The sequence below is a fragment of the Gossypium raimondii genome, chromosome 3, assembly GCF_025698545.1.
Source record: "Gossypium raimondii isolate GPD5lz chromosome 3, ASM2569854v1, whole genome shotgun sequence".
In the NCBI taxonomy this organism is placed as follows: domain Eukaryota; kingdom Viridiplantae; phylum Streptophyta; class Magnoliopsida; order Malvales; family Malvaceae; genus Gossypium; species Gossypium raimondii.
Genome location: NC_068567.1, coordinates 40,271,251 through 40,295,379, shown reverse-complemented (window position 1 = coordinate 40,295,379; position 24,129 = coordinate 40,271,251). Strand labels below are relative to the sequence as shown.

The window sequence follows — 24,129 nt, the reverse complement described above, 5'->3', positions numbered from 1 at the left end:
TTCAACTAACAAAAACCTAATTAACCACACAACTAGCTTCGTAAATATTTATAATAAATGTGCTCGATTTACAGTAACTGAGTCTCTGTACTTTTCGACATCCGTGACTATCGAGTCGTTATAGATTTTCCATTATTGAATCTATCTCATCATTTATTGCTTCTTTCCAAAAAGCAAAGTCTTGAGATTTCATTGCCTCTTCAAATGTAATAGGATCAAATTTCGTATTATAACAATAAGGTATTTTATTGCATATACTTTCACCTTTTTCTTTAAGAAACATAATGAAATCTGGTCCAAAATCTTTGACCTTTTTAATCCTCTTACTTTTTCTTAATTCTTGATAAGATTCATCATTATTATCAATTTGTTCCAATGGAATCTCATTCTCATTTGAAGAATGAATCGATTGTTGTGGCTGTAGTTGTCTTGAAATAGAATTTAATCTATTTTTATCATAAATATCATCTCTTGATTTAATAACAGTATTAATTGAAATTGAATCATTTGGTTCAATTACCATGAACCTATATCCCTTGCTATTATGTGCATATCCTATAAATATACATTCAATTTCTCTTTCACCTAACTTTTTACGTTTAGGTGTTGGAACTTTGACAATAGCTCTACAACCCCAAACTTTTAAATAATTAAGGTTTGGTTTCCATTTCTTCCATTATTCATTGGGGGTTATTTTAGTTTCCTTATTAGGAACTCTATTCAATATATGACAAGCTGTTAGAACAGCTTCTCCCCAAAAACTTTATCCAAAACCTGAATATGATAACATTGAATTTACCATTTCGGTTAATACTCTATTTTTCCTTTCAGCTACACCATTTTGTTGTGGTGTGTAAGGGGTTGAAACTTGATGGACAATTTCAGTGGATTCAAAATAACTTGGATTATAGTATTCTCCACCTCTATCCGATCTTAAGCCCTTGATACATGATTCACACTAAAGTTCAACTTCAGATTTATAAACTTTAAATTTATCAAGCGCTTCATCTTTTGAATGCAATAAATATACATAACAATATCTAGAACAATCATCCATAAAAGTAACAAAATATTTCTTTCCACCTAATGTAGGAGTATTATGCATGTCACATAAATCATTATGTATCAAATCAAGCAATTTTGTTTTCCTTTTAACCTTAGGGAAAATGGTTTCTTGTAATTTTAGTCAACATATATTGCATTTTTCAATGTTATTATTAAAAATAGGAATTAAATCTAACTTATACATGTCATTCAATTTTCTATAATTCTAATGACCTAATCTATAATGCCATAAATAAAAGATTCAACCATATAATAAGAAATAGTATTTTATTCTTATTAATAATATTGAGTTTGAACATACTCACATACATATACCCTTTCCCTACAAAAATTTCTCCATTAGATAAAATAAAATTATCTACCTCAAAAACAAGTTTGAAACCAAACTTATTCAACAAACTTCCAGACACTAAATTCTTCTTAACTTCTGGTACATAATATACATCATTTAAGGATAAAACCTTTCCAGAAGGGAATTGTAGTTCAACAGACCCTTTGCCTTTGATTGCTACGGTGGAAAAATTTCCCATGTACAAGACATTGTCATTTTCACATGGTGTGAACTTTGCGAATATGCTTTTGTCTTTGCACACATGTTTGGTTACTTCGGTATCAATCCACCATGTATTATCATCTTGTTTCCTATTAATTTCAGATACCATTGCAACGAAATTTTTGTTACTATCAGCCTTAGAAGATGATTTCTTCTTTAAAAATCGACATTCATTCTTGAAATGTCCTGGCTTACCACAATGATAGCATAAGCCCTTTTGTTTCTTTTTGAACTTTGGTGCTCTATTAGTCTGTTTGAACTTTCTCTTGAATGGTTTAGTATTTTGTACGTCCTTCGTAACATACACTTTGGAATTTTTAGAATTTAGGTTCTGATCTTGCTTTCAATATTCTTCTTCAATACGAAGATGATTTGCCAAAGCCTCAAGAGATATTTCCTCTTTCTTATTTTTTAAACTTCTTTTAAAGCCTTTCCAAGATGGAGGAAGTTTGTCTATTATGGAGGATACAACAATCATTTCATCCATTTTCATATCATATTGCTTGAATTGATTCAACATCTTTTCAATATCACGAAATTGTTCCATAACAGAACGACCATCAACCATTTGATAATTATTGAAACGAATGACAAGAAATTTGTTACTTGTAACATCTTCGGTCATGTATCTTATCTCTAATTTGTCCCATATTTCTTTAGCGGTGACCTCGTTTTGGTAGGTGTCAAACAAACCATCAGATAAACTATTCAATATGTGGCCCATGCACATGTAATCAGTATTGTACCATTTTTTCCTTTCTCGAGTTGCAACAACAGATTCGTTTTCATTCTCTTCAGGTCTTGGAGTATCCAAAACATAAGCAATCTTTAAAGTTGATAATAAGAAGTGCGTCTTTTTCTACCATCGTCAAAAATTGCCACCATTAAACTGATCAAGTTTGACAAAGTTGGAAGCCAACTCCCTTAGTGCTCCACTTTCATGTGTTGTGGTAGTCATCATGAAATATAACCTTAAAATTGTTAGTACAAATCTCCAGTGAGGAAAATCCCGAACACACGAACGAAACTCGAACAGAAAAAGAAGAAATAGGACAAGGCTCCAAGGCGTGTATCAAGCCACTATCTTTAAGGTTATATTCGCCCCTACCTATCTTTGGTGTGCAAATGAGTTCCAAGCAAATTAACCTCAAGGATACAATAAAGCCAATAACTATTTGCGTTTTGCATTGACGAGAATAGTCCACTACGCACTGAGTAATGTATAACAAGAAACTCAATTTTTGCAAAGGATTTCTACAGTAATACTATATAGAATAATCTAATAATATTAGAAAATAAAGGAAGGAAAGAAAGAATGTTAGAATTTGTTGGTGTGATTTCCAAACAAAATCTCATTCCTATTTATAGGAATTTTCATGTCTCTTCATAGAGACATCTTTCAATAGGTGTCTTTCGAATAATAATGTCTTTAAAATAAACACATAATTATTCATTTAATATTATAACTATTCAAATAATATTATTTAAATAGTTATAATTCTTTTCAAAAATCAAATAATATAACTTTTGATTAATTACACCCATTCATTTATAGTTATTGGAACACTATAAATATTTGAAAATGTTCCAACAATGGATACAAAAGAAAGTGAGATGTGAGGATGGTGATCATGACATATCTATACAAGTAAAAATCAAGTAAAAGTACAAAATATGTCATAACAAATGTGTCTAAAAGAACATGTTAATCTATAGCAAGACACCAATGAAAGAAGGTCTAACTCCTAATCTTAACTCTAGTTCTAATTTTAGTTCTATATCTACTCTAAACTTAATTCTAAGTTAAATCCTAAAACTAGTTATAAAATAAATCTATAGGCTAATCCTAATTATAGTTTTCAACTAGTCTTAAAGACTAATTCTAAGTTTGTAGGCTAATCCTAATCATAAGTTCAATTCTAAGACTCTATACTATTTCTAAAGTATGTAAAAGTACCTTGTACAAAACTGAAGGTGACAGGTAATCATAGCTTAAGTAAAGAGTTTAAAATCTTTAATACTTTGTAAAATGGCCATCAAAAGTTCATAACAGATAAAAGCACTTTTGATCATCTTGAAAATTTCCAACAAAGTTTAATAGTTAAAACAAATTGTTCAAATGATCATATGACCTTAATTTTAAAAATTCAAAATATCAAATCCTTAAACTTCATATTTTTCTTGAAAAGTCAAAAGATTTTCGATAAAGTTCGTTAAAATACAATGTATTTTCAATTTCATTGAAAAAATTAAGCTAAGATACTTCCCTTAGTATATGTACAAGTATGAATTGACCATACAATCCTATATACATATAGGAACAAATTAACATATTGAAAAACTACACAAACAGCAGATGATCGCTCCTATCACATCCCAAAAATTGGGTTAGTAGAAATTGGGTTAGTGAACCAAAAGAGTGGTCACGCCCTGTTTTTAGTTAAAAGTTGTGTAATTATGTCAAGTGAATTGATCTAGTTTAGTGGTTAAGCGTAGTGTTTGTGTGTGAGAGGTCTTGTGTTCGAATCTTTTGTGTGTGCAAAGTGAAAATATTTTTATTCCCTCTTGTTGTGTCGCCCATGTGAATGTGGTTGGGAGAAATTTGAATTCTGATTTAATAAGATTTTATCTGATTTATATTTATTTTTAAAATTTTTAGATAAATATTCTCCCTAAAATTCTCCCAAAACTGTTGTTTCTCTCCCACTCTTCACTCCCACGTCCCTCAATTTCCATTTTCCTCTTTTCCCTATTTTTGTTTCCAAATCTTCTTGTGTATTGAGTTTTCTTTTGACACATTTTCTTCTGTTGTTCTTTCCCTTTTACGTATCCTTGTCTTGCCATTGTTCTTCATTGTTGGTTGTGGTGAGTTTTCAATTAAGGTATCTATTGGAGTCGATTTTGATTGTTTCTATGTTTCTGTTAGGTGAAAGTGTTGTGACGATTACTCCTTCGGTGGGTTGAGTGCTTTAGGAGGCGTTTTTTCTTTGGGTAAGTACCTAAATGTGTTAGTTTGGAGGTTGGTTGTGCATTCTGTTGCTAGGGATGAATGCCTTAATGTTTTGGGTTAAATGTTTAGTTTGAATACAGGTAAAATTTTTGTTCGAATTCGATGTTTTAGTGTTAATCAATATGGTTGATGTCGTTATAGGTACTAGAGTTTTTTCTTTTCTGTCGGTATCGAAAAACGGTAGGTGTGTAATGATAATCTTGAAAATAGCGAACAACGCGAAGCGGAAAAATTCACTGTCGATGTCACAAGGCCGTGTGAGCCACACATCATGTGTTAGGCCATGTGGGCCACATGGGCGTCTGGGCCTATTTTTAGTATAATTTAGTTAGGGTCGTGTTTTGAAGTGCGGTTCGAGGTCAATACTTTTGTAGGATTTGTTAAGTGATATGTATGATGTTTGTTAAATGAGAATTGTTGTTCTGGTATGGTTGCTTAAATTCTAGAGGTATATCGCCTCATAAAATTTGGTTCTGATATGTAAATTTGTAAGCATCGTTAGCGTGTTTCTGATTAGTTAATTAGATGCGTTTATTAATGATATAAGTTTTGTTCCAATTCTCATGGCATGTGATATTGTGGTTATTCTGATTTAAGTGTTCGGTAATTATTGAAATTTAACATATCTGTTCTGCAAAGCATGAAATCTCTTGCCTACTAAATTTTGCTAAATATATGATTTCTTGTTCAACATGCTTATTGTTCTAATTCTGTATTTGCATTTCATGTCACATTTCATGGGGTTGGCATAATATGGTAAGGAGGAAGTTTTCGCAGTGTAATGATCTGAACTATCTAGTGGTTTAACCACATATCTATTCTGGCGGCTTGACTGCAATTATAGTGGCTAGACCGCATATATCTATTCTGGCTGCTTGACAACAATATAGTGGCTTGACCACATATATCTGATCTGGCAGTTTAACTGCAAATTTAGCTGCATTGTCTACAATTATCTGTTGGTGTACTTTTGGATGGACGAGTTCTAGAGAACTCTTTTTGGTGTGTAGTAAAGTTGGGTAGGAAATTTTTTGAAAAATCTGCATTACATTTTTTTCAAAAATACTACATTGACATAACCATGCATGCACAATTTTGCTCATTTGAATTTGATGAAATTCTCTGCGATGTTTTGGTCTGTTTATTATGTTATCTGTGTTTCTGCTTGAGTTAGGTTGCACACTGAGCTTTATAGCTCACCCCTTTTTATTTCACCATTTCCGGTAATCAACAGAATTAGGATTGGGCGACGTTTGGGAACTCGGACTAGTTTTCTCGCATAAAATGGTTTCATTTGTCAATAATTAAAATTATTGAACTTTTGGTTTTTGGACTAATTTTCTTATTTAATTTTGATTCGGGTTTTGTGGTGGTTTTTGTTATTCAAACAAAGTTTTTTGCATAATTTCTGTTAATTAAAAATAAATGCTTGGTTTTCAATATTAAAAAAGCTAAGGATTTTCCACTGCAAATTTGAAATTAGTTTTATGAAAGTTAATAACGAAAGTTTCAGAATATGCTTAATCAGCAAAACTATACGTTTTCACTTATCAAAATCACGATTTTCAAATTATCAACTCTGAAATTTTTCGCTACAAAACTAAGTATTAAATTAAGAGTTTTCCATAAAATAAAAAAACATATAAACGTATTGCATAAAATAATGTTTTCAGATTACACGATTTTTGAAGCTAGTTTTTAGTTAGGGTTTTCAAACGGGAAGCATAATACCTCTAGATCTGGCCATAACAACTAGGCCGGGTATGGAGTGTTACAGATCCCTTGCTTTGGAGGGCAATTCCAAGTGAAAAAAATGCATAAAGCTAGGTATTTCTAGATCGATAGGATTGATCCGTAATCAATAAGGGTCGATCCCCTGCAGAAAATTATAGAAAAATGTACATAAAAAATCTTAAAAGTCTATAAAATCGATCCTAAAACCTCTAAAATGTATTCTAACAAATGTATAAACATGTAATAATTATAAACAATTAAGTAATATAATACAAACATGCTTGAAGCTCAAAATCACCAGGTGAATTCTTTGTGTGAGCAAAAAGCATCTTAAATCAAACTATTAGTGTAACACCCCAAACCCAGCCTGGACGTTATTGCCGAATCTGGCGATGTCACATGGGAGTGCCTTTGAAAACCGTATTATTGCTCAAACTGTTTTCCATTTAGAACTTATTATTATCTTTCATTAATTCTCGAATCGTGATTCATTTCTAAAACACTATACTTTGCAGAAGCTTTTTAAAAAATAATTTGCATGTATGTGGTATTTTGATAAAACATTCATCTATTTTGAAAACTCGAGTTTATTCTATTTCTAGCAGATATAAACAGAAAATGGTATAAAATCCAAATTTTAGGTAAAATTCAGAGAGGCCATTATTACAAAAAAATACCCCAAAATAAAACTTAAAATCGTAAATAAGTATCAAATAGCAAAAAGGAGTCGTGTGGCCACCGCTGAATCCTCCGCCGGACTGATCCACCTATGTCTAGGGATTACCTATACAAATTAAATAGAAGGGGTGAGTTTACGTGAACTCAGTGTGTAATCCCCATCCATACAAACAAACAAAAATAGATAATCTCAGTTTGGGCCAAAACCCTTTTCAGTATCAGTAAGTATTACGGCCTTAGCCCATCACAGTAAAGTAACAATGATATTTATGCAGTTATAAAATCCTACCCAACCAGCCTCTACAATCCATCTCCGTCCAACCCTACACTCCATGTGGGGATATAATCAACCCACCCATCCCTACACTCCAAATAGTATTGAATGCGGAACTAGACACTAGTTGCAGCGGAGCTGCCAGTAAATTAGGCTTGAAGCCTTCCAGTACACTTCCACCAATCAATATCAATCCCCACCCAATACAATGCATCACAAAGACATGTCATGGTAGCATGTATAATCAGTATAGGGTATTTAGCATGCTCATCATATAGACATATAATAGCCTTTTCAATCATTTCAGTCAATTAGGGGTCTAGGTAAACTTACCAACCCTACAGTAGGTTCACAGTCGACTTGGGTGACCTGTGCAACCTTAGCAATCAAACAGTGAAAATGGGCCCACAGGCCCATGCTGCAAACTCATGTCGGCCCACACGCTCATATGGCCTACACGGCCTAAAATGGCCTTGGCCGTGTGGTTCACACGGTCTGGCCTAATATTCTCACACGCTCTGGCCTAATATTCCCACACGCTCGTGTGGTTAATCGTGTGGGGCTCACGCGCTCGTGTGACCCACACGGCCTAATTCGGCCTGACCCATAAATCCCACATGGCCAGCCTCAACGATCACACAACCTGCCACACGGGTGACCGCACGCCCGTGTGGCGTCGACAATCACATTTTTTGGCATTTCACCGATTTTCATTTTCAAAGTTGTGTTTACACACCTGATACGATTTCACTGCTAACTCCACCACGAGTACTCCAGAACCTAAAATCGATAAACCAAAGCCCGATTTAGTAATACTAATAGACCTTAAATGAAATTACCACGAGTTATTCAACAAATAGTCGTCAGAAACCTTACCCTTGAACAAGCACAGGAATTCCACACGCCTAAAACGTTGATGGATGATCAACAACCCCTTAATTAGTTCCTAGCACCAAACGCAAAACCCCTTTTTAACCATTTAACTAGAAAATGTTTAAAACAATAAGGTCGAACCTCACCAACTTACCGATAGCACACGAACGATATAGGAGGGACAGAACTACGGAGTTGGTATTCAACACAGAAGCAAAAAGAAGAAGACGGAAGGTAAAAGAAAAGAAATAGACAGAGAATGGAATAGGAAGAGATAGATTTCAGCACAATAAGGAGAGGGAAAATGAATAGGAAGTCGACAGCAACAAAAGAGAAATGGTAGAGCAAAAAGAAAATAGGAAGAAACTATACCAAATGACCGGAATTGGGAGAACGAGAGGTGAGAGCCGAAATTATCAGTCCACCAAATCGGGATAACTCTACAATCTCATATTTTCCTTTTAAAGTCACTCCAACACTCCAATATCATATTTTCCTCCTAAAATCACTCCAACACTCCCCCACCACGCCACTACTACTCAGAAACCCAGTCAAAACAACCTTTTGCCGAAACAACAAGCAAAAGTTATCCCTTTTGCCCATGCAAGGACTCAAACTCCAGACCTCTTGCAACATTAGCACTCCACTTAACAACTAGACCAGCAGACCCATCCTGACATATTTTACCAATATTTATTTATAAGCCCACTGGTTAGGGATAGAGGTTTATTCAATGAAAACAAAAAAAAATTTCCCAAATCAAGGCTTGAACCCAACATTTCTCAGACACTCCCAGAAACATAACCACTGAAGTAGACATATATTTGTGTCACAAACATAAAAAAATAGATATATAAAGGATTTTTGGGGCGTTACAACTCTACTCCCTAAAAGGAAATTTCGGCCTCGAAATTTTACCTGATCAAAACAGATGAGGATACTTCTGTCGCATCGCATCGCATCCTCAAGCTCCCACGTGGCCTCCTCAGAGCTATGATTACGCCAAAGAACCTTAACCAGTGGGTTGGATTTTCTTCTTAGAACCTTTACATCTCGCTCCAATATCTGAACCGACTCCTTTTCAAAGGTCAAATCTGGCCTAACCTCGATCTCCTCAACAGAAACAATATGCGTAGGATCAGAGCGGTAGCACCTCAACATAGAGACGTGGAACACGTCGTGAAGCTGATCCAATTCCGAAGGTAATTCCAACTGGTAAGTAACTGGTCCCACTCACTTAAGCACACGGTAAGGTCTAATAAATCTAGGGCTTAACTTACCCTTGCGACCAAATCTCAGTACCTTCTTCCACGACGAGACCTTGAGAAAAATGAAGTTGCCCACCGAATACTCAATCTCTTGAATCTTCAGGTCGGCATAAGACTTCTACCTATCAAATGACGCTTTTAGTCGGTCTCGAATCAACCTAACTTTATCCTCGATATCAAAAACTAGTTCAGGGCCCAGAATACGCCGCTCGCCCAACTCAGTCCAACATGAAGGTGTACGACACCTACGACTATATAAAGCCTCGTAAGGTGCAATCTGAATGCTAGTCTGATAGCTGTTGTTATAAGCAAACTCTGCTAGCGGCAAGTAATCCTCCCAACTGCCTTAGAAATCAATCACGCAACCTCTCAACATATCCTCGAGTATCTGAATCACCCTCTCTGACTTACCATCAGTCTGAGGATGGAACATAGTACTGAAGTCCAATCTTGTACCCAAAGCTTCATGCAACTTCTTCCAGAACCGAGACGTGAAGCGAGGATCTTTATCAGATATAATTGAAATCGGTACCCCATGCAGTCTCACTATCTCAAACATATACAATTTAGCCAGCTTCTGTGGAGAGTAGTCAGTACGAACTGGAATAAAATGGGCGGACTTGGTCAATCAACCCACGATGAGCCATACAGAAACCTTCTTAGTAGTAGGTGTGAGGGGTAACCCACTAACGAAGTCCATAGTCACTCTCTACCACTTCCAAAGTGGAATCTTGACTGGTTGCAACAAACCCAAAGGTAACTGATGCTCAGCCTTAACCTGCTAGCAAGTTAGATACTTAGCCACAAATTTGGTAACCTCTCGCTTAAGATCTGGCCACCAGTATAACTCACGAAGGTCACAGTACATCATATTTACGCTCGGATGCATAGCATAAGGGCTACTATGCGCCTCTCTCAGAATAGATTGCCTCGATTCAGTATCTTTTGGTACACAGATTCTCCTACGGAAACAGAGCACCTCTTCACTATTCAATCCAAAATCCTCAGTATTCCTACGCTCAACCTATCAGAAACGAAGACCTAACGACTCATCCTCTATCTGTTTACCCTTAATCTACTCTATCCATGTCGGTTTAACTTGAAGTTCGGCCAACAAACTACCATCATCAAATAAACTGAGGCGCGCAAGCATCGCTCTCAAGTCAGTCATCGCTCTACGGCTCAGTGCGTCGGCCACCATATTAGCCTTACCAGGGTGGTATTCAATAGTACAGTCGTAGTCCTTTAGCAACTCAATCCATCTACGCTACCTAAGATTCAGCTCCTTTTAAGTGAAGAGGTACTTGAGGCTCTTGTAATCGGTGTAATTGATACACTTCTCACCATACAAATAATGCCTCTAGATTTTCAGTGCGAACACCACTGCGGCCAACTCCAAATCATGCCAAATCATGCATTGGATAATTTGCCTCATGAGTCTTAAGCTGACGAGACGCATACGTTACCACTTTACCCTCTTGCATCAGCACACATCCTAAACCAACATATGACGCATCGCTGTACACAGTAAACTCCTTTCTAGACTCTGGCTGTATTAGAACGAGGGCTTCCGTCAATATAGTCTTAAGCTTCTCAAAGCTCTCTTGCTGCACGTCAGTCTAGTTAAACGACACACCCTTACGTAGCAGCTTAGTTAAGGGTGCAACAATCAGAGAAAACCCCTCCACAAATCATCGATAATACCCTACCAGTTTCAGAAAACTACGGATCTCAGATACAGTCTTAAGTTGCTTCCAATCCAAGACAACCTCAATCTTTCGAGGATCGACTCTAATCCCCTCAACAGAAACCACATGTCCCAAAAACGTTACTTCTCGTAACTAGAACTCACATTTACTGAACTTGGCATACAATTGTTTCTCTCGCAGAATCTGTATAACCACTCTGAGGTGTTAGTCATGCTCACCCTCAATTTTCGAATACACCAGTATATCACCAATAAATACCACTGTGAACCGATCCAAATAGGGCTGTAACACTCGGTTCATCAGTCCATAAAAGCTGCTGGTGCATTCATCAATCCAAAAGGCATCACTAGGAATTCATAATGACCGTACCGAGTCCTAAATGTTGTCTTGTGCACATCAGTCTCCTTAACCCTCAACTGATAATATCCCAATCAAAGGTCAATTTTGGAGAAAATTAAAACACCTTGGAACTGATCAAACAGATCGTTTATCCTCGGTAGGGGGTACTTATTCTTAAGGTCAACTTATTCAGTTACCGATAGTCAATACACATACGCATGGATCCATCCTTCTTTTTCACAAATAGAACTGGTGCTCCCCACGGAGACACACTAGGGTGGATGAACCCACGATCCAGTAGCTCTTGAATTTGAGCTTTAAGCTCCACAAGCTCTTTCGGTGTCATTCTATAAGGGCGATGGACACCAGAGTTGTACCAGGAAGGAGCTCAATCCCAAACTCTACTTCACGATTCGGAGGTAACCTAGGTAGCTCTTCAGGAAAAAAGTCTAGAAACTCTTTAACCATCTTGATATCCTTAATCGAAGAATCTCTAAAATCTGAAACACTGATGTAAGCAAGATACGCCTCACATCCTTTACGAGCTAACTTTTTGGCCCTTAATGCAAAAATCACATTCGATAAGTAGTTCTTGCGCTCTCTATTGCGACTACCTCGCTGTCTTCCCTAGTTCTCAGTATAACCATTTTCGTAGCACAATCTAAGCTCATTCGGTGTTTAACCAACCAATCCATTCCCAGTATCAGATCAAATTCCCTAAAAGTTAGTTCCATCATATCAGCCAAAAAGATAACTCCTTAAACCTCTAGAGGAACATCTCTAAATAGTTTGTTAACCCTTATTGACTACCCCAATGGACTCAGTACAGTGACCTCACTCGTAGTGCTCTCAACCGATATACCCAAGTTTTTAGATACAGTACAAGCTATATAGGAGTGAATGGATCATATATCTATCAGTGCAGTATATGGTACATTATAAATAAAGAACGTACCCATAATGACATCTGGAGCATCTCCATCCTCTCAACGACTAGTAACATAAACTAGAGTCAGCTGCCTTACCTCAGTATGTCTAGCACCTCTGCCGGGTGCTCTCTGACCACGACCCAAACCATTACCACCTCTGGCCTAATTCCTGCCTCTTAGTGTCTGATGAACTGCTCTTGGTGGCTATGCAGTATTATTACCCGGAGCTTGCATTTGATCAAACCTTTATGGACACTCTCTAATACGGTGCTCTAGTGAACTGCACCTCAAAAATGCCCCAGTTCTTTTCCAACACTCGTCCTGATGGCGCCTACCACAGTCAGTACACAGTAGCTGTCTAGTAGCAGCAATGGGAGCCCTAACTTTGATCGACCCATCAACTCTGGCCTTTTTCTTAGGCCTTAGAACAAAACTCAAGGGATTTGAATCCCTCTTATTCCTACCTCTTTCTCGGTTCTGGCACTCAGCGCGCTTTACTTCATCAGTGATCTTCACCTTATCAACCAATACAGCAAAGTCTCGCTCCCTCTATGGAGCTATCAGAACCTTCAGATTATCTCGGAGGCCATCTTCGAACCGAACACATCACTCGTACTTAGTCGTCACCACATAATGGCTCAGTCGTAAAAACTCGGCCTCATACTCGACCAATGATCTATCCTCTTGAGTCAAATTCTAGAACTCTCTCCTACGGGCATCCACATAACTGGCCCCCACATACTTCCCCTAGAAAACAGTCTTAACGGAATCCTAGGTCAGTCGATCGGGCTGAGTGCCCTCCTTAACAATGAGCCATCACTAATACGCCTCATCACGTAGCAAAGGTACAGCACTCTTTAATCTCTGCTCAAGAGTGTAGTCCAAATCATCCATAATCCTCTCTGTGGCCTCTATCCAGTATTTGGCCACATTAGGGGCAACTTCAGCAATACCCCTGAAAAGCTCAGCTCCATTAGACCGGAGTCATTCCGTAATAGACCCGTAGCCTCCAGCTCCAGTATTGGGCTAAGAGACCCTCTCTAAAATCCTCAACATGGCTTGGGACAGTGCGTCTTCCCCAGACGCTCGATTATGAGACCCAGTCTCAGTTACAGGTGAAGCCAATGTCTCACTAGTTTCCAAATTAGGCAGATTGCCAGATGACGAAAACCCAGCTCGAGCACCTCTACGGCCTCTACCACGGCTTCTTGTACCCCGTCCGCGAGTACCTCTTGTGCTCATTGTCTATTTGCGTTTAATCGGTATTAACAGTTTTATGCATCAGTTTACAATTTCAGTATTCAATAACAGATATCTTATGAGAGGCAGTATCAGAAGTGTAAAGTTTGTTTTCGCCCAACGCAGTGTCTATTAGTGTCTATCGGTTTTACTATAGTATTAGTATAAACTAACTTGAGTGTTTTCCGTACAATCTACCTATAGTAGTCTCAGTTTGTACTATCTATAATAGTTTCAGTATCAAGTTAATTCAGTTTAAAACACATAAAGGCTTCAGAGAACTTACAAGATCGGCATCGGAGACTCGGTGTACCACACATTCAGTAAAAATGTTTCAAATCATTCAAAAATTAGTGCTTTAAAAACCAAGTTTTCAAACCCAAATCCACAGCCAAGTTTTGCAACCTGGCTCTAATACCACTAAATGTAACACCCAAACCCAGCCTGGATATTATGGCTGAATCTGGCGATGTCACATGGAAGTGCGTTTGAAAACCGTATCATTGCTAAAACCATTTTCTGTTTAGATCTTATTATTATCATCTTTTATTAATTCTCGAATCGTGATTCATTTCTAAAACGCTATACTCTACGGAAGCTTTTTTAAAAATAATTTGCTTGTACGTGGTATTTTGATAAAATATTCATTTTTTTGAAAACCCGAGTTTCTCCTATTTCTAGCAGATATAAATAGAAAACAGTATAAAATCCAAATTTTAGGTAAAAAATCCAGAGGGGCCATTATTACAGAACAATACCCTAAAATAAAACTTAAAATTGCAAATAAGTATCAACTAGCAAAAAAGAGTCGTGTGGCCATCGCTGAGTCCTCCGCCGCACCGATCCGCCTATGTCTAGGGATTACATGTACAGATTAAACAGAAGGGGTGAGTTTACGTGAACTCAGTGTGTAATCCCCATTCAAATAAACAAACAATAATAGATAATCTCAGTTTGGGCCAAAACCCTTTTCAGTATCAGTAAGCATTACGGCCTTATCCCATCACAGTAAAGTAACAGTGATAGTTATGCAGTCATAAAATCCTACCCAACCAGCCTCTACACTTTATCTCCGTCCAACCTTACATTCCATGTGGGGATATAATCAACCCACCCATCCCTACAATCTAAATAGTACCGAATGCGGAACTAGACAGTAGTTGCAGCTAAGCTGCCAGTAAGTTAGGCTTGAAGCCTTCCAGTACACTTCCTCCAATCAATATCAATCCCCACCCAATGCAATGCATCATAAAGACATGTCATAATATCATGTATAATCAGTATAGGGTATTTAGTATGCTCATCATACAAACATACATATGTATCTCATATAGGCATATAATAGTCTTTTTAATCATTTCAGTTAATTAGGGGGTCTAGGTAAACTTACCGACCCTACGACTTGGGTGACCCGTGCAACCTTAGCAATCAAACAGTGAAAATGGGCCCACAGGCCCATGTTGCAAACTCATGTAGGCCCACACGGCCCAAAATGGCCTTGGCCGTGTGGTTCACACGGTCTGGCCCAATATTCCCACACACTCGTGTGGTTAATCGTGTGGGGCCCACACGCTCGTGTAGCCCACACGGCCCAATTCGGCCTGGCCCATGAATCGCACATGGCCAGCCTCGATGATCACAAGCCCTACCACACGGGCGACCGCATGCCCGTGTGGCGTCAGCAATCACATTCTTCGGCATTTCACCGGTTTTCATTTTCAAAGTTGTGTTTACACACCTGATACGATTTCACTGCTAACTCCACCACGAGTACTCCAGAACCTAAAATCGATAAACCAAAGCCCGATTTAGTGATACTAATAGAGCTTAAATGAAATTACCACGAGTTATTCAACAAATAGCCATCAGAAACCTTACCCTTGAACAAGCACAGGAATTCCACATGCCTAGAACGTCGATGGACGATGAACAACCCCTTGATTAGTTCCTAGCACCAAACGCAAAACCCCTCTTTAACCTTTTAACCAGAAAACGTTTAAAATAATTCGAAACTCACCAACTTACCGATAGCACACGAACGATATAGGAGGGACGAAACTACGGAGTTGGTATTCAACACAGAGGTAAAAAGAAGAAGATGGAAGGTAAAACAAAAGAAATCGATAGAGAATGGAGTAGGAAGAGATAGATTTCGGCACAATAAAGAGAAGGAAAATGAATAGGAAGTCGACAGCAACAGAGGAGAAATGGTAGAGCAAAAAGAAAAGAGGAAAAAACTATGCCAAATGACCGGAATTGGGAGAAAGAGAGGTGAGAGCCGAAATTATCAGTCCGCCAAATCGGGATAACTCCACAATCTCATATTTTCCTCCTAAAGTCACTCAAACACTCCAATATCATATTTTCCTCCTAAAATCACTCCAACATTCCCCCACCACGCCCCTACTACTCAAAAACCCAGTCAAAACAACCTCTTGTCGAAACAAAAGGCAAAAATTATCCCATTTGCCTATGCAGGAACTCAAACTCCAAACCTCTTACAACATTATCACTCCACTTAACCACTAGACTAGTAAGCCCATTCTAACATATTTCACCAATATTTATTTATAAGTCTACTAGTTAGGGATAGAGGTTTATTCAATTAAAAAAAATTCCCATGTCAAGGCTTAAACCTAAGACTTCTCAGATACTCCTAGAACACATAACCACTGAAGCAGACATATATTTGTGTCAAAAACATACAAAAATAGATATATAAAGGATTTTTGGGGCATTATAGTTAGGTGTTCTAAAATGTTCAAATAAGGCACAAAAACTTGACATATGGCATATTAAGCATAAATCGCATATTTTAAACATGTTTGCATACAAATGCACCTATATACAACCTATAAAAGCCTCGAACTACCTATTTACAATAAATTTACAATACAATGTACAATATTTACATGGATCAAACAAAGCTTTAAAATTTCAACACTCATTTTTGCTTGAAAATGGCCATCAAAATAGTCAAAACTTTAAAATTAGTTTTTTTTTTATCAACTTAAGCTTTTCCAACAACTTTTAAACAATGAAATAAACTTGTTTAAGTAATCAAATAACCTAATTAACAAGGAAGCCTCAAAATCAAACCTTAAAAGTATACATTTCCTTGAGATTGGACTCTTGATGGACAAGTATGTAAAAAAAAGGCATTTTAAGTCATTTTCAACCATTTAGTAAATCTTTATAACATATGTAACACCCTTTACCCGGTTCGACTGCCGGACCCGACTAACAGGATGTCACGAACAAAAACCAAACAAATTACATGTATTTTTTAATTAAAATCTCAATTAATTATAATCAAATCACATATAATCTAATATAATAAATATTTGTATTCTATATGGACCTAATCGTGAAATCCAAGCATGAAATAGGGATGAATTGTAAAATTTCAACATTTTAAAGTTAGTATTGATATTTAATTTATTGGCATCGATACCATTTCAATACTTTATTTGGTATTGATACCAAATCAAGATTCCATTTATTTACAAAAATAAGAGTATCGATATCTTATGAAAAATTGTCGATACTCATATAAATATCGATATTATTTTGGCATTCTGTTTGTTATAAAACTATTCATATGGTCAAGTATCGATACCAAATGCCAAAGTATCGATACTTGAGCTCAAAAATGGTAAAATCCTATCTTTAAAATGTCCATTTCATGCCCAATTCACATACCAATCAACCGTTAACTATATCAACCAAAGACATATCTCAATATCACCTACACAATCAACCTAAATGTTTAACCACTATTCCTTCAATAGCACCTCAATATCAAGCTAAATATTCAAGCATTCAAGCATTAAACATTTGATTTCATATCAGCTTTATAACCTAAACATTTGAACTACCAAACCTTTTTCAAACATAACATAAATATAAACATGAACTTACCAACCCCTTGATAAGCTTGAACTAAGCATACAATTATCATCCCACTTCAAAGCATCAACAACACAATATTTAGCATGTTATTACCTCATATATGAAGATTTTAAGCATATAATCGAAGCAATCTATCAAATCATCCACAAAATGACCATTTTCACTACACTTATAACTAATTACATATTCATAAAAGACCAATAAGATTCAAAATGATCATAAATCATTTAACATCCTAGGTACATGCCAAGACCAAAGAGAACCATTCACCAACACTTGAGTTCAGGATTGTCGCTGGATCTTGGATCGACAATCGATTCTTGAAGTACCTAACCAGTGCACGGAGAAAAAAACCATACGTTGAGTATAACTTAGTGGTATTTCTATAATTTGAATATTAAACATAATATGATACATACTAATGTATAAGTTAAATGTAATGAATAGTATGCACTTTTTACATGTACTTTCACATTTTCCTAGCTTAAATTTCTAACCAAAATCAAAGCATTAACATGGATAATCACCCTTTCAACTCAAATTCATTGAAAAATCATCGTTGATGTATCATTTCATCTCAACGTCGTTTTATGCAAACTAAAGCTCATAATCAACTTTATTTCAATTTATTTCACAAGTTATAATCTCAGTTTCCACTTTCATTTTTCCCTATTAATATGACTCGGATTCGGACGGATACGCGGACCCAACCAACACACCAATTTGGCACCTAGTGCCTGACGGATAAATTTGTAGTAATGAACTGCACCTTGCGTTGGCTGGTAAAACTAACAATAAATATGCCCAACACTAGTCGATATAACCAACAAATGGGGTGTCCAACACTCCCCGACACGTAGTCATAAAACCCTGAACTCTTCCTATCCTATGGCATGCCAATTATACCCGACCCTGCCTGAACAGTTAATAGGGTAACGGTTTTCTCAATTCAATTTGTAAACCAATTCCTCAATTCTATATCACGAATTCAACAATTCAATCATCCATTAACATACATAAAAACATGTCTCATTTCCATATCAATTTTAATTTCACATACAATGTACATCATTTTTACAACTACACAATTTAATCTCTTGTCATCAATAACCATTCGATTACATCATTTCAATTCAAATTTAGCATTTCACAACATTATTCCAAAGGACTAACTCACCTTATATACTTACCAAATAATGCAATGTGTAAATGCAACAATTGAAATAGTTCGGATTATAAAAACACAAACCATAAACTTCGAGCTATTCGTTAACAACATTATCTTTTCCTTTCTTTTTCGAGGACTTGGGGTTGACGTTAGCTACGGATTAAAACAATTATAATAAATTACCAATACATATCCAAATTCGCATTCAATTGCTAAATTATACAACTTTTTCATATTATTCAATTTAGTCCCTAAAACCGAGACTATCATAAGTTTCAAATTTAACCCCCAAACTTTATACCAATTTCACTCTAGGCCTAATTTAACTTTCTATTTCACATTTCTACCACTAAATTCTAAATTTATCATTTTAGTCCCTATTGCAAAAATTTAACAATTGACTTTACAATCTAGTCATTTATCAATTCTAAACTTAAAATTTATCAAAATAACACCTCAAACTCTAAATATTCAACAATGGTAACATCCTAAATCTTTAACAATTCCAAAATATTATGACATGGGCTAGCTAGTTCGGAGTACCGAGATTCCAAAAAGATAAAAATTGCAGGAAAAGAACTAAATTAAACTAACCAAATTGGGTCAGCTAGTCCTTTTCTTAGTTTCGATTGCATGAAGAGAGATGAAAATGTTTTGTTCTTTTCCTTCCACTATCTATATTACTTAATTTATGTTTTATTTTATTTAATAAAATTTATCACATTTTTCTTAAATTTAACTTAAGTTACCATCCACTATATGTAATATAAGGGTATAATTACTTCTTAAATCTATTCTAATTAAATATTCCTTAAGAGTTGAACTTTTGAAATTTTTACGATTTAACCCTTATACCTTAATTAAGCACTACTTTGACAAAATTACTTGACCAAAATTCAATTCACTTCTAATTTAACTCTGTAAATTTTTAATAAAAATATTATGAGTCCGGTTTATGAAATTGGGTTTCAAAACCACACTTTCCGACACCACTGACTTCCGAGTCATTACAGTTTAAATCCTTTTCAACCATTTAGTAAATATTTATAACATATTTTAAGAATATTCAAATGGTTTCAATGTGCAAAAATCATCAAGATCAAATTTTGATCACGAATCGCTAAGAGTCTAGTAAACTTGCACTTAAAATAGCAAAACATAAAGCTTTGCAAGTTTTTCAATTCTCTTTGTCTAAGAAAATTTAAAACTAAATTCTCAAAATATTTAAATCATTTTCTCAAAAGTCGCTTAAACAAATTCTATCTTTTCAAGATGTTTTCGATGAGTTAGCTTTGGAATATAAGGGTATACTTCTTAAAAAAATTCTATCTTTTCAAGATGTTTTCTCAAAATTCGTTTAAACATATTCTTTTAATGAGTTGCAAGATGTTTTTGATGAGTTAGCTTTGGAATTTGAGGCCATGAATTCCAAACATAAGAAAATGATTTTAAAGATCAAAATAGAAAACAATTTCTTTTAAAAACTAAATAAATTATGAAAGTAAAAAAATGAAAAGTTGAAAATGATCTAGAAACCTTCAAAATTAAATGTATTTCATTTGAAAAATAAAATCTTGATAAAGAGGGGGTGATTGGTATTTAAAAATATCTAAAAATTTTCTAAGAATAAAAGAGAATAAGGAGAAAAGTTTGCAGAAATAATTTATAGTGGTTCTGTCCCAATTGCTTACATCCACTACCTTAGCTTTCCACAACTAAGGATTTTCCAATTCACTCTATTGAATTGATACCTTTTGAGGAAAATGTATAATATTTACAACTCTATCTTTTCAAAGGCTTTGATAGAATATTCTCTCTAGTTTTTATGCCTCAACTAAACCCCTCTAGTTTTTATGGCTCAACTAGTAACCTTTCAATAAAAATGGTGAAGTAAACAAAAATAACCTCTAGGAAGGTGTGCGTTTATAAAATTTGGCTCACTAAAATAAATAAAATGAGAGCAAGAAAGGATTTTATGATAAGTACAAAGACTATGTACAAGAGAAAAATTAGAAATAAAGAATTTGAAGCTTTTCTTTTGACTTTGATGCTTGTATATGTCTCTCTTGTGTCTTGAAGTGTTCTTGAGATCCATTTATACCAAGGAAGAAGTTTATGACCTTTAGTAGTCATTGGGGATGAAAAATGATCGTTTGAAGCATTAAATGCACAAGATTTTTTAGCCCTGCAAGTAACGAGATTGATCTTCAATTCAAAAATAATATAACCGTTACTCACCCTTTTTTTCTGATTAAAAATTTAATTTTTAAAATTAAATATTTTAGTAACACTTATCGTTAACTTGGTAACGAAAATCTATTATGGGTTTTTTATTTGCCTAATAATAAATTTATCCTTCAATGTTTATACATTCTTTCAATTTGATTTTAAATTTAAAAAATTAACAAATTTAGCCCTCAATGTTTACAAAATTGTCATTTTAGTTCTAAATCTGAAAATGCTAAAATATGCTTAAAAATCTTTAAAATATTTTTATATTTACTTTTTAAGCTTTTAAAATTTATATTTACTTTTACTCATCAATTGTGCTCATTTTCTCATTAACAAAACATGTGGAAAACTCATAAATTAAAGCTATTTTTTAATTCCATCTTTTTGGGCTTGGAAGACTCGAACTTGTCTTTCTTTAGACCAAACTTGACAAGGGACTTCGCTATGATCATGGCCTTGGTAAGTTCCTTGACTCCTTGGTGTTGCAACTATAACATCTCAAATTTTAGCTTAAAGTTTTGTGAAATTACTTTAAAGATGATGAATTAGCCCAGTGGTTAAAGGAAAATAATGAACCAAGATAATTAGACCTACGCTCCAAGTTCAAATCTCTTCTCTTGTAAAATAGTTAAAATTTTGCTAAAATTTTTCCCTTTCCCAAATTTTGTGTCGCCCCTACCTAGTAAACCTAGGTATAAATATAGTAAACCTAGGTATAAATATCACTTTTTTTCAGCCTTTAGTCATTATTAATCAGCCCTTGCCGCCCACCCCCTTCTTCTCTTTTTTTCTCTTCAATTTTTCTCTTTTTTTCCCTTGTGTGCCGCCACCCAAACCATCAAGCTCCGCCGCCCATTTTTCATTCTTCAACAACGGGTTTTAGCACCATTCTCTTCCTCTCCTTGTTTCCATTTTTTCATAATTTTTCCAGTCTTAAATCTAAAAATTTTGACACTCAAAATTGGTTTTCATTACTGCACAAAAGGTCTCCATTTCCGCCCCTTTCTTCTTGCTAGAGTAAGTGTCGTTTTTCTTTTGCTTTCTTATCATATTTTTAAATAAAATTCAATTTTCTAGATTTGCAATTGGGGTGATTTTTTATGATTTTATTGGTAATTTTCTAGCCTTCAAAAATATTTTTAATAAGCTTTCAATATAATCCCCATTTGCCACTGTTGGTGGTGGTGCCCTCGAAACTTCTAGGCCCAATTTTGGGGTGTGACATAATATCTATTAATAGCTTACCTTAATGCTATATAATGCAATATATCATAAATAAGCATTAACTAAAATTAGTTTCATGTCGTAGAAATACAAATCGAAAGCTCGCGTCACTCGTCATCGACTTTCGCCTTCCCTTTCCTTTTCAACTATCCTCCATCGTTTTTAGCTACAAATAATAATTCAGTCATGGTATAATATGAAATTCTATTTAAAACACATTCAAGTTCAAGTCATACATATTTTACAAATGATTAAATTTAATCATCTATCTCGATAATCAATGAAATTCATACCAATCCTATTAGATCAATCATAATCAAATACCAGTTCATTAAGTATCTCAATTTGTAATTTATCATATTCAATTTACCATTTCTTTATGATTTAGTCCATATCACACATTTTGTAGTAAATTGTAAACAATTCAAATTACAACCATGCAAAAACAATTTCATAATTCAAGAATATGTTACAATTATATATAACCATACCCTATGAACTCACTTGGTTACAATAATAGACAAGTTGAAACTTTAAGGACTATTCACCAATTTTGTCTTTTCCTAATTATTTTCGATTGGGTCCAATACTTGATCTAGACAATTATTCAATTCAATTTATCAATTTCAATTTCATCCCATTATAAACATGTATAAAATCGGTTTCATTTTTTGAATGCTCCTAAAGTTTTTCATTTTATTCAATTTATTCCCAAAAACCAAAATAATTATAACTTTTAAATTTGAGCCTCGATTTCGAAACTGATCTCATTTTCATCCTTCTATAACCACTACTATCCATAATTACAAAAATTTCATACCAATTTTGAAATATTTAAACTTTAGTCCCTATGTTCAAAACTAACAACTCTCACTTTACAAACTAGTTCTTTTTCATATCTAGGATTTAAATCTAACCATTGAACACCAAAAGCTTCAATATCCAATAATGGAAATATTTATAACTTTAACAATTAACACACGAGTTAGCTAAATCAAACCCCCGAAACTTCGAAAACATAATAATTACAAGCAAGGAACTAAATTAAACTTACCAATTTAAGCTTCCAATTTCAAAACTCTTAGGTCGAAAGCTTCATTCTTTCATCTACAGTGGTTCGGTGCATGGGAAAGAAGAAGAGAAAATGTTTTCTCTTTCTTTCCACCACTTTTGTTTTATTTTATGTTTTATTTAATTAATTAAGTTTTATACTATTAATCATCACTAATCCATCCACCATCATTATTAGCAAAGTGGTTTAATTGCCACTTAATTCCCTTGTTCATTTTCTAATTAAAGATTCTTTAGCAATTAACCTTTTACTATTTTTACAATTTAGTCATTGAACCTTAATTAAACACTAATTCAACAAAACTGACTATCCAAAATTCAATTCACTTATAATATAATTTCGAAATTATTTAATATAAACATTCACGGGGCCCGGTTTATGAAAACGAGGTCCTGATACCTCCTTTTCCAATACCACTGACTCTAAGGTTGAAACACTTGTACCTTAACTAACTATCCAATTAACAAAATTAAAGAGCCAAACTTTAATTAAAATTCATAGTAACCTCATAATACTTAATATTTATGGATCGAAAATGGGATTTCGAAATCACCATTTCCAACACATTTGAATTTTGGGTTGTTACACATTTTCTCATTAGCAAATAAATTAAAGCTTTTTTTTAATTCAATCTATTTTGACTTCGTCCCTTTTTCTTTTGCTACATTATTCATCTCAAATGCCTAATCAAAACTCATAAAGAAGCCTAAAATTAAGAAATTCATAAACCCCAAAAAATGATTGAATTGACGACCCCAACTCTGATCCCCTTACTCTTTGTTACAGGGATAGTACTAGTTTCAAGCTCTGGTGTTCTTGCATCTTTATCATTCTTAGCTCAAGTATTGGA

At 34.9% G+C, this 24,129-nt stretch overlaps 1 protein-coding gene across 1 annotated transcript; it reads right to left on the bottom strand.

The window, feature by feature from the left end:
- Positions 1-8,773: 8,773 nt before the first annotated feature.
- On the bottom strand, positions 8,774-12,485 carry LOC105795871 (uncharacterized). The gene is made up of 10 exons (XM_012625526.2): positions 12,459-12,485; positions 11,870-12,130; positions 11,165-11,296; positions 10,886-11,074; positions 10,253-10,479; positions 10,147-10,190; positions 9,912-10,055; positions 9,619-9,800; positions 9,106-9,372; positions 8,774-8,860 (listed from the first exon to the last, which is right to left on the bottom strand). The coding sequence occupies exons 1-10, from the start codon at positions 12,483-12,485 to the stop codon at positions 8,774-8,776; spliced, it is 1,560 nt and encodes a 519-aa protein (XP_012480980.2).
- Positions 12,486-24,129: the final 11,644 nt, after the last annotated feature.